Raw genomic sequence first — 13,625 nt, forward strand, 5'->3', positions numbered from 1 at the left:
GTCTTTTCTTCCTCTTCTGTCTTTGTAATGACCGTTTGCACTCTTCCTGGATGATACATTTAACATCCTCCCACAACTCATCTGGTCTTCGCTAATTATATTAGTTAAAATGTTGTGGTTTTTTTCCTAGCCATTATGTTAGCCCCCAACCCCCCACTGGTCTTCAGATACCTTAACTGCAAATACAGGTCCTTTCAAATAATCAACAGCTGTACGACTAGGATAAGAGAAATAGAGTACTTCCTACACTGACCAGCAAATCTTGAGGGAGACTTGAGCAAGAACCTGCTGAGAGAGACCAGAGTGACACCCTGGTGAGAGAAAGACTCTAGTGGCAAGACCCTGGTAATAGTGGTAGAGAGACTGTAGCATTGCTGTGGAGAAACTGTGGCAAGGTACAACCATAGAAGCCAGGAGATAAAGGCCACAAAGGTTTTTCTGTTCTTGTGGGATGATGGAAGGAAAAGCTCACTGCTGAACTGAAACTGGAGCCTGGACTAATGGAGGAATTATGCCTTAAGACTACTGAGCTAAAACCTGGATTCACATTGGGTGATATTCTTTTCTTCCTTCATTCCTCAACTTATTTTCCTAACAAATCTCACTCTCAGTACCACACTCTGAGTAAAGTCTGTGAGTAAAAAATGAATATTGAACTCAAGTGATGGATAGAAAAAGGTGCAGGAATATGTGAGGTGTTGTGTCTCACCAAGCAGCTATCTATTTGCTGCTATGGAAGCTAGGATTTTCTCCAAGGACTACTTTGGACATACTTTGTCATTATGGCCAGGAGAGACAGATCCTTAAAGAAGGGCAGCATGCTTAGAAGGTTGGAGGAACAGCACAGGAGAGGAAAACCATGGATGAAATGGATTGATACAGTAATTGGGGTAATGGGGGTAGGTGTGTCAGAGTCAGTGAGACTGGCTCAGGACAGGGCGGGATTCAAAGCTGCTGTATAGAGGGTCACTATAGGTCATAGGGAACTCAACGGCACATAACAACAAGAATATTACTGGTAGGACAGTTTCTTTTTATGAAGTGGGTATAAGTTAGATTCATTCTTCTCTACATTGCACCTGCTCCTTTCAAAGAGCCTGTCCTTAGGGTTATGATAATCAAATATCAGCATAAGGCTTTTGACTTTTCAAGGTTGAAAGGATCCCTGGTGGTGCCATGATTACCACTCACACCACAGGAGAAAGATTAGCATTCTACTTCTGTCAAGATTGTTGTAGTTATTTGCTTTTGAGTCAGAACTCCCTCATAGCTGAGCCTCCAGTGGATTTTCAGAGACAGAAGGGAGGAGATTGTCCATCCTTTTCCAGATGAGTAACTGGTAGATTTGAATCACATACCTTTGGGTTGACAGTACAACTTCTTATTACTAAGGCACCAGAACTTCCTCTACTAATGATAGTAGCTCCTAAACCTAGTAATAATGTTGTTCGTTGTTGTTTTTATGTGCCATCAAATCAACTATGACTCATAACACCCTATAAACAATGGTTCTGAATCTTGACATGTCTTCCATCAATCTCACCATCTGTGACACATCTGTTGCCATTGCCACAGTAACCATATCAATCTTTTCCATCCAATCTTCCTCACCTTCATTGACTGTCTATCCTTTCAAGCATGATGTTCTTCTCCCAGGACTAGTTCCTCCTGGCAACCTGCCCAAAGAATGTGAGATGGAGCTTCAAAATCTATGGCCTCAAGGAACAATCTGGTTTCACCCTCTCCAGGACAGACATGTTTATTCTCTTGGCAATTCAGGACTCTTCTGCAGCACCACAACTCAAGGCATCACTTTTTTCTGTCATAATTAGTCATTGTCTAGCTCTCAGATGCATAGTAATTGAGAAGATCAACGCCTGGATCATGTACATCTTAGTCTATAGACTGACATTGTTGCTCTTTAGCACTCTGGAGAGGTCCTTGACAGGAGATTTTCACAATGCAACTCATTTTTTTATTTTCTGACTGCTAATGCCAAGGGAGTTGATTAGAGATCCAAACAAGCTGAAATTGTTAACAACCTCAATCTTTTCTCCATTTTTCGTGATGCTGCATATTGATTGGCCTGGTGGTGAGAATCTGTGTTTTCTTGATGTTGAGGTGCAATCCATATTAAGGAAGTAGCCCTACCTAAAATATTGTGCGAGCACTTACTCCATACTACATAAACTTTGACTTTCATAATACAAATATTTGTGGAAAGAGGGGACTTGAATTTTTGTCTTTCTGATCATTGTCCTAGAGTTCTACTCAGGTGTGAGCCTTGGTGTCATGATGTCCCATGTGCCCTGAGGTGAAAGGTCATCCTGTGATCTTACCCAGAGAGGGTATAGAGGAACTTCCAGGGACACGTGCTCAAAGGCCGTGAGTGATACTTTTGTCATTGATTTCTCTGCATGCATAGATTTAGTGAGATGCCTTTGCTGTGTTGGCAAGAAAATCTTAAGTTCTCAAAGACCAGAATGAGAGCTGTTGAAAGAACAAATCCAAGAAAAGAACAAAAACAAATCCATGTAAGGTCAAAAGTAAGGATCTAAAAAAGAGGACCATATTTTAGTTCTTGGTAACAAAATATTTGCGGAGAGACAAGTTGTTGGCAGAAAGACTTGCTACGGAAGTGTTTCTAAATAATGAAAGCCCTACAAATAGAGCATAATCCCAGCATCTGTGTATATTTTAAATTTAGGCACTTATAGTCTGAATAATTCAGAATCCGTTTTGAATGTGGAAGAGTAGTGAATTTGAAAGAGTAGAAGGAGATTCAGTTTTTTAACAACTCTCACTCTAGATTGTATTTCTTCTGTTTGCCCTTTATGGTATAGCACCTGGAATCTAAAATTTCCTCAGTGAATCCTTATTAAATTAATTTTGTTGAAATTAGACTGCACATTCTTTACTCTGAAACACAGCATGTTGCTAAGCTTCATTAAGATCAGGACTTCAGAAGAAAAGCTCTTCGAAGTTCAGAAACATGAAGGCTGTTAAGGGATAGTAACAGGAATTTCATGGATTCAGGTGGTTTTCTTTTAAGGTTTAGTTTATTATCTGTTGAGCCTATTTGTAAGTAACCAAGCTGTTCAGATATTCTAGATGAACTCTGGAAATTACTGTTAGAATAAATTACCAGTCATGTTTGTAAATTGCTTCGTGGCATTGAGTAGAGCTGCCATCCCAAAGGCATGCAATTTCAGTCCACCAGTTGCTGCTCAGAAGAATAGGCAATATCTTTCCATGTTATTTACTGCCTCTGAAAATTCACTAGAGGGTCAGCTATAAATTGGTTTTGACTCAACAGCACATAAGAACAACAACAAACACAGTAAGTGCTTCTTTCTTGAAAACATTTTCTGTCATCTCTAACAAACTAAAAATACTGTTAGGGAAGCATCCTTTTGAAGATTTGCGTTAATGACTGTGCTTTCTTCTCAAATATTTGTGATTGAGTGCTTCTTCCAAAGTCTGTGAGCTCATGCTCAAACTTAAACTCAAACTCACTGTCATACAATTAGTTTTCACATTTGGCACATTACCATTTGACCAGTGGTTCTTTGGACTTGAGGGAAAACCTTGTCATTACTTTCAGTCTCAGAAGCCAGCACTCAACAGTTTGCTCCATTGATCTTAAGTATATCAACCCTGAATCTATGTGATTCAGAAATATCTCTAGCTTGACATCTGGCCCAACGACTTGAGACTTTCTGGTCTCTACAAGCATCATTGGTTTTACTTCCTTAGAGAACCATCATTTGATTTCATGACTGCTGCTTCCATGAATGATGGTTGTGGATCTAAGTGAAATTAAATCCTCCACAACTTGATTTTTTTCTTCTTTTTATTATGGTATTGTTTATTGCTCCAAATGTGAAGTTTTTTTTTCCACCTATATATTGTTGTGGTTGTTAGGTGCCAAGATGAGTCTTACTCATAGCAATCCTATTAACAACACATCCGATCCTGCTCCATCTTCATCATCTCTGATATACTCAAGTTCATTGCTACAGATGACACAACCTTACTTACTGAAAGTGAGGAGGACTTGAAACACTTGTTGCAGAAAATCAAGGAATGCAGCCTTTGGTATGGGTTGCATTTCAATGTCAAGAAAACAAAGATTCTTACCACTGGCAGCACCATGATGGATGGAGAGGAGATTGAAACTGTCAACACCTTCATTTTGCTTATATCCACAATTAATTACCAGCAGCTAGGAAATAAGGAGACACACTGCACTGGGATAATCTGCAGTTGGAGACCTCTCCAAATCATTGAGGAGTAATGATGTCATCTGAGAGCTGGACAATAATTAAGGATGACAGAAGAATTTATGCCTTTGAGCTGTGGTGTTGGAGAAGAGCACTGAACATCCGATGGACAGCCAAAAGAACAAACAGATATGTCTTGGAGAGGGTGCAGCCAGAGTGCTTGTTGGAAGCAAGAATGATGAGGCTTCACCTCACATACTTCAGGCATGTTGTTAGGAGGGGTTATTCCTTGGAGACCTACATGATGCTTGGAAGGGTGGAGGGTTGGCCAAGGAGAGAAATGTCCTTGACCAGGTAGATTGACACAGTGACTACTGCAGTGGGCTCTTGTTTGTCAGGAAGTACGAGAATGGCACAGTATAGTACAGGGTTTAGATCTTTTGTTCATAGGGTTGCTATGAGTCGTTACTTGACTCAGTGGCACTAACAACAACTCCTTGACCATCCACCTTTTTCAGTCTGATGTCTTTTTCCAAGCACCGAGCCTACCTAATAGCATAACCAAAGTATGTAATTTGATGTTTCACCATCCTTGCCATCCAAGAAGCACTCTGGTTGCATTTCCTCCAAGTCAGACATGTTTATTCTTCTGGCAATCCATTGGATATTCAGTACTCTTCTACAACACCACAATTCCAAGGCATTGATTCTCCTCCAGTCTTCCTTATTCATTGTCCAACTTTCAGATGTGTATGAAGTTTTTGCAAAGACTATGGCTTGGATCAGATGCACTACAGTTTTTAAATTGACATCCTCTCATATAGGCTAGTGTTCAGACCTATTGTGCATAGGGCTGCTACCAGTAGCAGGTGACTCAACAGCACATAACAACAATGACAACAACAACTCTTTAGCACTTTAAAGGTCTTTGACAGTAGGTCAGTACTGAAGACTTTGAACTTTTTAGTCTTTGAACGTTTCAGTAAGTGCTTCAAGTCCTCTTCTCTTTCAACAAACAAGATTGTATCATATATATATTATGAGTTGCAGAGAAATTGATATATATATAATGAGTTGCAGAGAAGTTGTTAATGAGTCTTCGTCCAATTCTGATATCACATTTTTCTTCATATAGTTCCTCTGTTTTCCTTCATATAGTTTTCCTTGGATTCTTTGCTCCATTTATAGATTGAATATGCATGGCAAAAGAATATGGTCTTTCTTGATTTTAAACCTTGAAATAGTCTCTTGTTTGTTTAAATGACTACCTCTTGGTCTACATACAGGTTCTTCATGAACATGTTTAAGTATTCTGGAATTCCCATGCCTTTCAATATTATCTGTGATTTATTATCATCTACACAGCCAAATACCTTTGAATACCTTTTTATAGCAAATAAATCACAAGTAAACATCTTTCTAGTATTTTCTACTTTCAGTCAAGATCTACCTGACACCAGCAATGATCTCCCTCATTTCTGAATCCAGCTTGAATTTCTGATCAGTCTCTGTGGATGTACTGCTTCAGGCTTTTTTGGATTATCTTCGGAAAGATTTTAATTACATGTGATTGATTGTTTGATAGTTTTCACATTTGGATCATCTTTCTTTGCAACGAGCATGAATATAGATTTCTTGCAAACAGTTGGCCAACCTGTCTTCTAGATTTCTTGGCATGAATGAAGGAATAACTCTAGTGCTGCGTTTGTTTGCTGAAACATGTCAGTTGATATTCTATCAATTCCTGAAAGCTTTTCCTCCTTTTCAAACATCTCCAATGAAGCTTGGCCTTCTTCCTCCAGTTCCACTGGCTCTTGATCATATGCTATTTGCTGAAATGGCTGAATGTGAATGAAATTATTTTGGGGACAGTAATTCTGTTTTCCACCTTGTTTTGATGTCATTCAGCATTTTGCCCATGGAATCTTTTAATATTGTATCTCTGAATTTTATTTTTCTTTTGGTTAGAGAAATGCTGAGTGTGATCTTGTATTTTGATTTTTAACAATAGGTCTTGGCAGATTTCATTATGAAATTTGTTTTCTAATTTTTATTGTTATCGTATACCGTTGAGTTTGAAATGACCCAAAGCTGATCCTCCAGTGGCTTTTCAGAGGCAGTAAATCTCATGGGAGGAGATTGTCATCTTTCTCCTGGGGAACAGCTGGTAGATTTGAGCCATGGACCTCTGCACTGGCAGCGCAATTCCTTACCAGTAAGCCACCAGACCACCCTACTCTCTTGAGTAGCCCTTTAAAATTTTCCGTTCGCCTCCTTACTTCAACTTTTCTTAAATTCACTTTAGCTATTCTGTCTTCAAGTTTCCAAGTCTAGCATTTATTTTGGATCTTTTTTCTTTCTTATAATTTTTTAAAAAAAGAGACTTGATTTTTTTTTCTTTAAATTGATTTTCTTTGAGTGAAGGTTTACAGAACATACTGGTTTTTCATATCTTTGATATTTTGTTGGTTTTTTAAAAAAAATAAAGTTTTGTATGGCATTAATATTATTGGTATTTTTAAATTTTGGGGGGTTATTTTTAAATTTTATACTGATTTATTTAAAAAGTTTGAATACATTGATTTTCACAAAAGGTCTTTTCCATTTCCTTCCCCACATCATCCAGGTGTGCAACCCTATGTTTAACACCCCACTCCTCTTCCCATCCTCACCCCCTCTGCTTCCACCATCCTGCCCTCTTGGATCCTCATACTCATTCTACAATAATGTTTTTATACAGTATTTGTCCTTGTGGAATTAAGTTAGTTCACTCAGCATAATGTTTTCCAGTCTCTTCCAAGTTAGGTAGTAATTTATAAAATCATTGCTCCTGCATCCTAAGTAGTATTCCATTGTGTGAATGTACCGCAACTTCTCAATCCATTCCTTTGTGGTTGGACATCTGAGATGTTTCCATGTTCTTGCTATGGTGAATAACACTGCTATGAACATTTTTTTTTTATAAAATTTTTTTAAAAAAGGCGCGGGCCCCTCTCTTGGGGCGAACCCATTCCAGGGCGCCCTGCCCTTCACAAAGAAAAGAGAACTCTCCCCGGGGCTCCCGCCGTGCTATGAACATTTGAGTACAAGTTTCTGTTTGAGCCTCAGTTCTCATTTTTTGGGGGTATATTCTAAACAATGGAATTATTGGTCTTTTTTGGGGTGAGGTTTGAAGGCTTGATGCAGCATCATCATGGTTATTATAATAGAGATATTAACTGTGTGATCTCATCAGTGTTCACTAGTCTTTTTATGTTGCTATTGGGGAACTGACTATTTGTGCAGAGATTCAAGGGGAAGGCCTTTTGAGAAGTGTGCAAGTTCTTTTTATATATCTATAAAGGCTTTATTTACTTTTTTTTACTTTTTCATCATTCACAGTATTTAACTTCTTAAGATTTGTAGCAACTGGCTTGGCTTTGTTTTAGCCTTTAAATATTTTTTTATTTTTATTTTTTTGGCTTGCTATGGAAAACATATTTTTGGGCTTCTTCCCTCTCTTTTATTCTTGGCCATTGTCTTGGACAAGTGTTTCTGGCTGGCTGTTCAAGCACCCGGTGTGCTTGATACTTTGAATAGCATTGATAATATAATTGATGACAATGTTTAATTATCCCACTTTTGATGTACTTTTTGTCTGTGTTTTCTGTCTTTCTAGTGATCTCTCCGCCCCCTCCCCAGTATGATGTATTTAATATCATTCATGACTCCACTGGTCCTTGGTTAAATATATCAAAGTTATACTTGAATGATCTTTATATTCAGCTGGAATGTATCCAAGGTTGTACTTTGACTTTCATGGACTTGTTTTAATTTTCTTCAGCATAATCTTGAACTTGCAAAAAAGTAATTCATGGTCTATTTCCAAGGCTAGAAATAGCCTTGTCCTGAGTGTTGATATTCCTTCATTGTCTTTTTCTACAGATGTAGTTGATTTGGTTGCTGTGTATTCATCAGTTGAGGTCAGTATGTATTGTTGCCTTTCATGATGTTGAAAAAAGGTAATTGCAATGAATACTACTGAGCTGTGCTGTATTTCATTTTTATGCTGCAATTTATTAATCCACCTACTTGTTGATAGAAATTTTCCCCCTTTACTTTTAAACTATTGTTATTGTGTATCATTGAATGGGAACAGACCCATAACTCCAGCAGATTTTCAAAAGCAGATAACCCATGGGAAGAGAATGCCCGTTCTTCTCCCACAGAGCCTCTGGTGGATTCAAATGCTCTGCCTTTGGGATTGCAGTGTAGCTTCTTACCACTAGGCCATCAGAGCTCTGTTATTGTTTATTTTAAATAAACTGTTATGAATATTCATGTACAAGTCTTGTGTGGGCATATAATATCATTTCTTCTGGATAAATGCATAGGAAAGAAAAGATTAAATTGTATAGTCTTTTCAACTTTTTAAGAAATTAACAAATTATTTCCTAGAATGGCCTACCTGTTTTCTTACCAAGGAACTCTGTTGTGTTAGTGGAAAAGTGTTGCAATGCCAACACAAGGGCATGCTGTTCAAATCCACCAGCTGCTCTGTGGGAGAAAGATGAACAAGCTGCTAGTAGTACAATTTACAGCCCCTGGAAATCCACCAGAGAGTCAGCCATGAGTCAGTTCCAACTCAACAACAAAAATATACAACAACAAAAGCAACAACAACATCTCACCAGCATCATGCAAACACTGCATGTCCTCAGAGGACATGAAATTGTGCCATATGATTGCAGAAAACAATATTTTTATGTTTTTGCATGATTGGTACTTTCTGAACAAATTTGACTGGATTTAAAAGATAGTCTTTGGAAATCAGCATGAGGTTTACCTTCTCAGAGGCATATGTACATTTCAAAGGGTATAAATACCCAGCACCATGAAAATATCCTAGCAGCTGTGAACTGAGTGGAACTTGTTTTGTCTTCCCACTGGTGGTGTTTACTATTATTACACTATGTATACTATGGATAGGATCGCAGAGAAAGACTAAGAACTGACAGGGCTGTTCTACTCTGTTTTATAAAGTTATAATCAATCCACCACTTGTTGGCAAGGGGTTTGCGTTTTTTCTCTTTACTTTCATTTTAGCTCAGGGACTCTGGATCCTTTTATTTCCTGGCACAGCCCACAGGCAGTTGTGCAGCTAACCCAAAAGCGGTGCCTCTCTCTCTTTGTCTAAATCTACCAGAGGCTTTCAGAGATAAAGATGAGCTATCTCTTCCCATGTTATTTACAGTTTCCCAAACCCCACCTGGGGGTCAGCTATGATCCAATTCAACTCAATGCTCATGAGTTTGAGGTGTTTGAGGCCAAGAAGACTTTATTCAAGTTAAAGGAGCAAATCTCTCACTCTCTTAAAAGCTGAGGGGGACAGATATCCCTTATTTTTCCTATATAAATTCCTAGATTCATATTTTGGGGTTCTTTGTATTAAAAAATCCCAGTATATTTAGGATGACCTATCTCAAGCCTACATCAGATAGCTCAGAGGGAAAAATAAGGGGAAGCAATATGATTATTGCTCTGAGTATTAATTAATCTATGTCTGTTTCAAGTAATCTGTGTTCAGTTTCAGGGTTGTGTGAATAAATATGGATAGTAAAGCTTAACAGCAAGGAGATTTTATTTTGTTTTCATGTAAATTTTGACCATTCTAAAGGTATGAATCTTATTGTGATTTTATTTTCATTTCTTTGAAGAGTAATGATGCTGAACAATTTAAAAAAGTAATAATTGGCTATTTGTATATTTTCCTTTGTGTGCCTTTTTGCCTTTTTGCCAATATTTTTACTCAGTTGTCTTCTTATTGTTGAGTTTTTAATATTTACATATTCTGGACACAAATAGTTTTTATATAATACTGTGCTAATACTTTCACTCAATTGGTGGCTGGTTGGTTTTTTAAGTGTCTTTTGAAAATGAAATGCTTTTATTTTAACAATATCCTAGTTATCTTTTCTTTTATGAATCAATGCTTTTGTGTTTTATTAAAAAAATCATTTTCATCTCAGGATTCCAATTACCTTCTTGTAGGTTTTTTCTACAAAACTTGAAGTTTTAGGTATTACATTTAGGTTTATGTGTCATTTCAAGTTCATATTTGTGCATACTATCAGTTAAGGTCATTCCTATTTTGATAGATTGCGGTATCTTTTTTTTTTTTTTTTTAGGCTGTATTTGAAGTTTGATGGTGGTGGAAATCTCAAAGTTCTTGATGTCAGGTATGTTTTTAAGACTTAAAATATGGGTAAAATTATTTTATTTCCAGCAGGTATGCTACCTTGAAGCACCATGGATCCAACACTTAAGACTAACTTTATATCATGTCCTTGTTCAATACACATGCCTTATGGTCCAGCTCTGTGCCAAACATTGTGACATGAAATGCCCTATCAATGGAATTACAATGAAGAGTGTTACTAAGATTCAGAGAGTAGTTCTTTCTGGTTATTGCCAAACCCATAGCTATTTGGTCCTCTGTGATCACTATCCCAAATGCTGTTATTATGTGCCATCCATTCGTCTATAACCCGAAGCAATACTATACACAATAGATTGGAACCATGCCTTGTCTTGGACCATCTTTCATGATCTCTGACATGCGCAAGCCTATTGTGGTAGTCATTGTGTCAATCTATTTGAGTGTCTTTCACCCTTTCTCTAACCCTCAACTTTTCCCACTCTGATATCTTTTTCTAAGGACTAGTCCTTCCTGTTGTTGTTCTGTGCGGTCGTCCCCTGAAACTCTTAATGACACGATACGCTCTGAACACTGTCCTATCCTAAACCAATCTCACTGTCTGTGGCACACCTATCCCTATTACTCCAGTTACTGTGTCAATTAATCTTATCCAAAGTCTTCCTCTCCTGCACTGTCCCTCCGCTTTTCCAAGCATGATGTCCTTCTCCAAGGATTAGTCTCTTCTAGCAACAAGCCCAAATTATGTGAGCTTCAAAATTTTTGCCTCCAAGGAGCAGATTGGTTTCACCCTTTCTAGGACATAACTGTTTGTTCTTTTGGCAGTCAAGGGTATGTTCAATAATTTTCTCCAGGACCACAGCTCAAAGGCATCGATTTGTCTTCTGTCATCCTTAGTCATTTTCCAGTTTTTAGGATGCATAGCAAGTAATTGTGAAGATCGTGGCATGAATTAAGTGCATCTTAATTTCTAGACTGATATTGCTACTCTTCAGTACCCTTGAGAGGTCCTTGACAGCAGATTTTCCCAATACAATTTGTCTTTTGATTTCCTGACTGCTGGTTTTAAGAGTGTTGATTATAGAACCAAGTAAGCTGAAACTGTGAACAGTCTCAATCCTTCTCCATTTATCATGATGCTGCCAAATGACCCAGTTGTGAGAAGCTTTGTTTTCTTGATGTTGAGCTTCAATCCATAATGAAGATTGCAGTCTTTAATCTTCTGTAGCAAATGCTTCAAGTCCTCCTCACTTTCAGCAAACAAGATTGTGCCATCTGCACAGCACAGGTTGTTGATGACTCTTTTTCCCATCCTGATGCCACAATACTCCTCATAAAGTCCAGCCCCTGCAAATTATTTGTTCTTTATTTAGATTGAAAAAGTAAGGAGATAGGATGCATCCTTGATATACACCTTCTCTGATTTTGAACCATGCAGTATTTCCTTGTTTTGTTCTGATGACTGCTTCCTGGTCCAAGTATAGGTTTCCCATGAGTACAATTAAGTGTTCTGGGATTCCTACTCTTATCAAGAACATCTAAATGTATATGAGAGGATGTTTCACTACACTTGCCTCCAAGGAGCACCCTGGATAAACTTCCTGGAAAGAGAGATCTGTTTTTTCTTTTGGCAGTCCATGGATATTCCATATTCTTTGCCAACACCATAATTCCAAGGCATCTATTTTTCCCTCTGTCATCTTTATTCATTATCCAACTTACAGATGCTTAGGAAACAAAGGAAAATAACATGGCTGGGACCAGGTGCACCTTAGTCTTTAAACTGATATCCCTGCTTTTTAGTCCTTTAGCGAGATTCTTAACAGTAGAATTTCCCAGTGTAACACATCTTTTGATTACTTGATTGCTGTAACCAAGGATGTTGATTGTAGAGCCAAAGAAAATGAAATCATTGACAACTTCAATCTTTTCTCTATCATTTGTTGCTCATTATTCCAGTGGTGAAGATTTTTGTTTTCTTGATTTTGAGATGTAATCTTTATTGACAGCTATAAGCTTTGATCTTCTGCAGCGGTGCTTTGAATCTGCTTTACATTCTTCAAGCAAGGTTGTGTCTTTTGAAAAATGCATTCTGTTGATGAGTCTTCCTCCAATTCTGATGCCACATTCTTCTTCATATAGTCCAGCTTCTGGAGCTATTTGCTTAGCATACAGATCAAAAAGATATGAAGAAAGGACTCAAGCCAGATGTACACCTTTCTTGATTTTAAATCGTGCAGTGTTCCCTTTTTCTGTTTGGATAACTGTTTTTTAGTCAATGTATCACATAAGTACAAATAAGTATTCTGAGGTTATCATTCTTCTCAGTGTTAGCCATCATTTGCTATGACTCACACAGTCAAATGCCTTTGAATATTCAAGAAAACATAAGTAAACATCTTTCTGCTATTCTTTGCTTTCAGTCAAGATTCATTTGATATCAACAGAGATGTTCCTCATTTCTCAGTCTCACCTAAATCCAACTTCAATTTCTGACACATTTAAAAAATGTGTTATTCCATGGCCTAGTGGCAAGAAGCTGCTCTGCAATCCCAAAGGCACACAGTTCAAATCCACCGGATGCTCTGCTGGAAAAGGAGGGACAATCTCCTCCTGTACCAGTCAGATCCGATTTGATGGTACACACACACAAAATAATAAATTTTTTTAAAAGTGTCATTCCAGCTGTTTTTAAATAATCTTCAATAGTATTTCACTTTCATTTGATATTAATGATATTGTTTGATAACTACTGTATTGTGTTGAATCTATTTTTTGTGAATGGGAACAAATGTGGATCTTTTTCAGTCAATTTACCAAGTATCTGTCTTCCAATTTTCTTGGTATAGGCTAGTGAGCACATCCAGGTTGACCTATTTTTTGAAGCACTTCAACTGGTATCACATCAATTCCTAGGGCTTCACATTTTTGCCAATGCCTTTTGTGCAAGTTGAACTTTCTTTTTCATTACCATTGGTTCACTAAAAAAATATTTTATACTGATTTATTTACAAAGTTCATATACATTGTTTTTCACACTGGATATTTCCATTTCCTTCACAGTCCCCTCTCTCCACCCATCAAATTGTGTACCCCTATGATTAATGCACCCTGCACTCTGCCTCCCATTCTCTTCCCTCAATTTCCCCCCCCCCCACCTCCTTTGGGTTCTTATTCTCATTCTACAATTATACAATTATGTATTT

The 13,625-nt window shown here is 37.7% G+C and overlaps 1 protein-coding gene across 1 annotated transcript in view; it reads left to right on the top strand.

Moving 5' to 3' along the window:
- ATP6AP1L (ATPase, H+ transporting, lysosomal accessory protein 1-like) overlaps positions 1–13,625 on the top strand; it is a 73,239-nt gene that overhangs the window by 43,777 nt on the left and 15,837 nt on the right. Inside the window, 1 exon segment of the mRNA XM_006903801.1 lies at positions 10,391–10,441. Within this exon segment, the coding sequence (XP_006903863.1) occupies positions 10,391–10,441 (51 nt within the window).

Source organism: Elephantulus edwardii, unplaced genomic scaffold, assembly GCF_000299155.1.
Source record: "Elephantulus edwardii isolate Elephantulus edwardi_28Jun2011 unplaced genomic scaffold, EleEdw1.0 scaffold00082, whole genome shotgun sequence".
Lineage (NCBI taxonomy): Eukaryota > Metazoa > Chordata > Mammalia > Macroscelidea > Macroscelididae > Elephantulus > Elephantulus edwardii.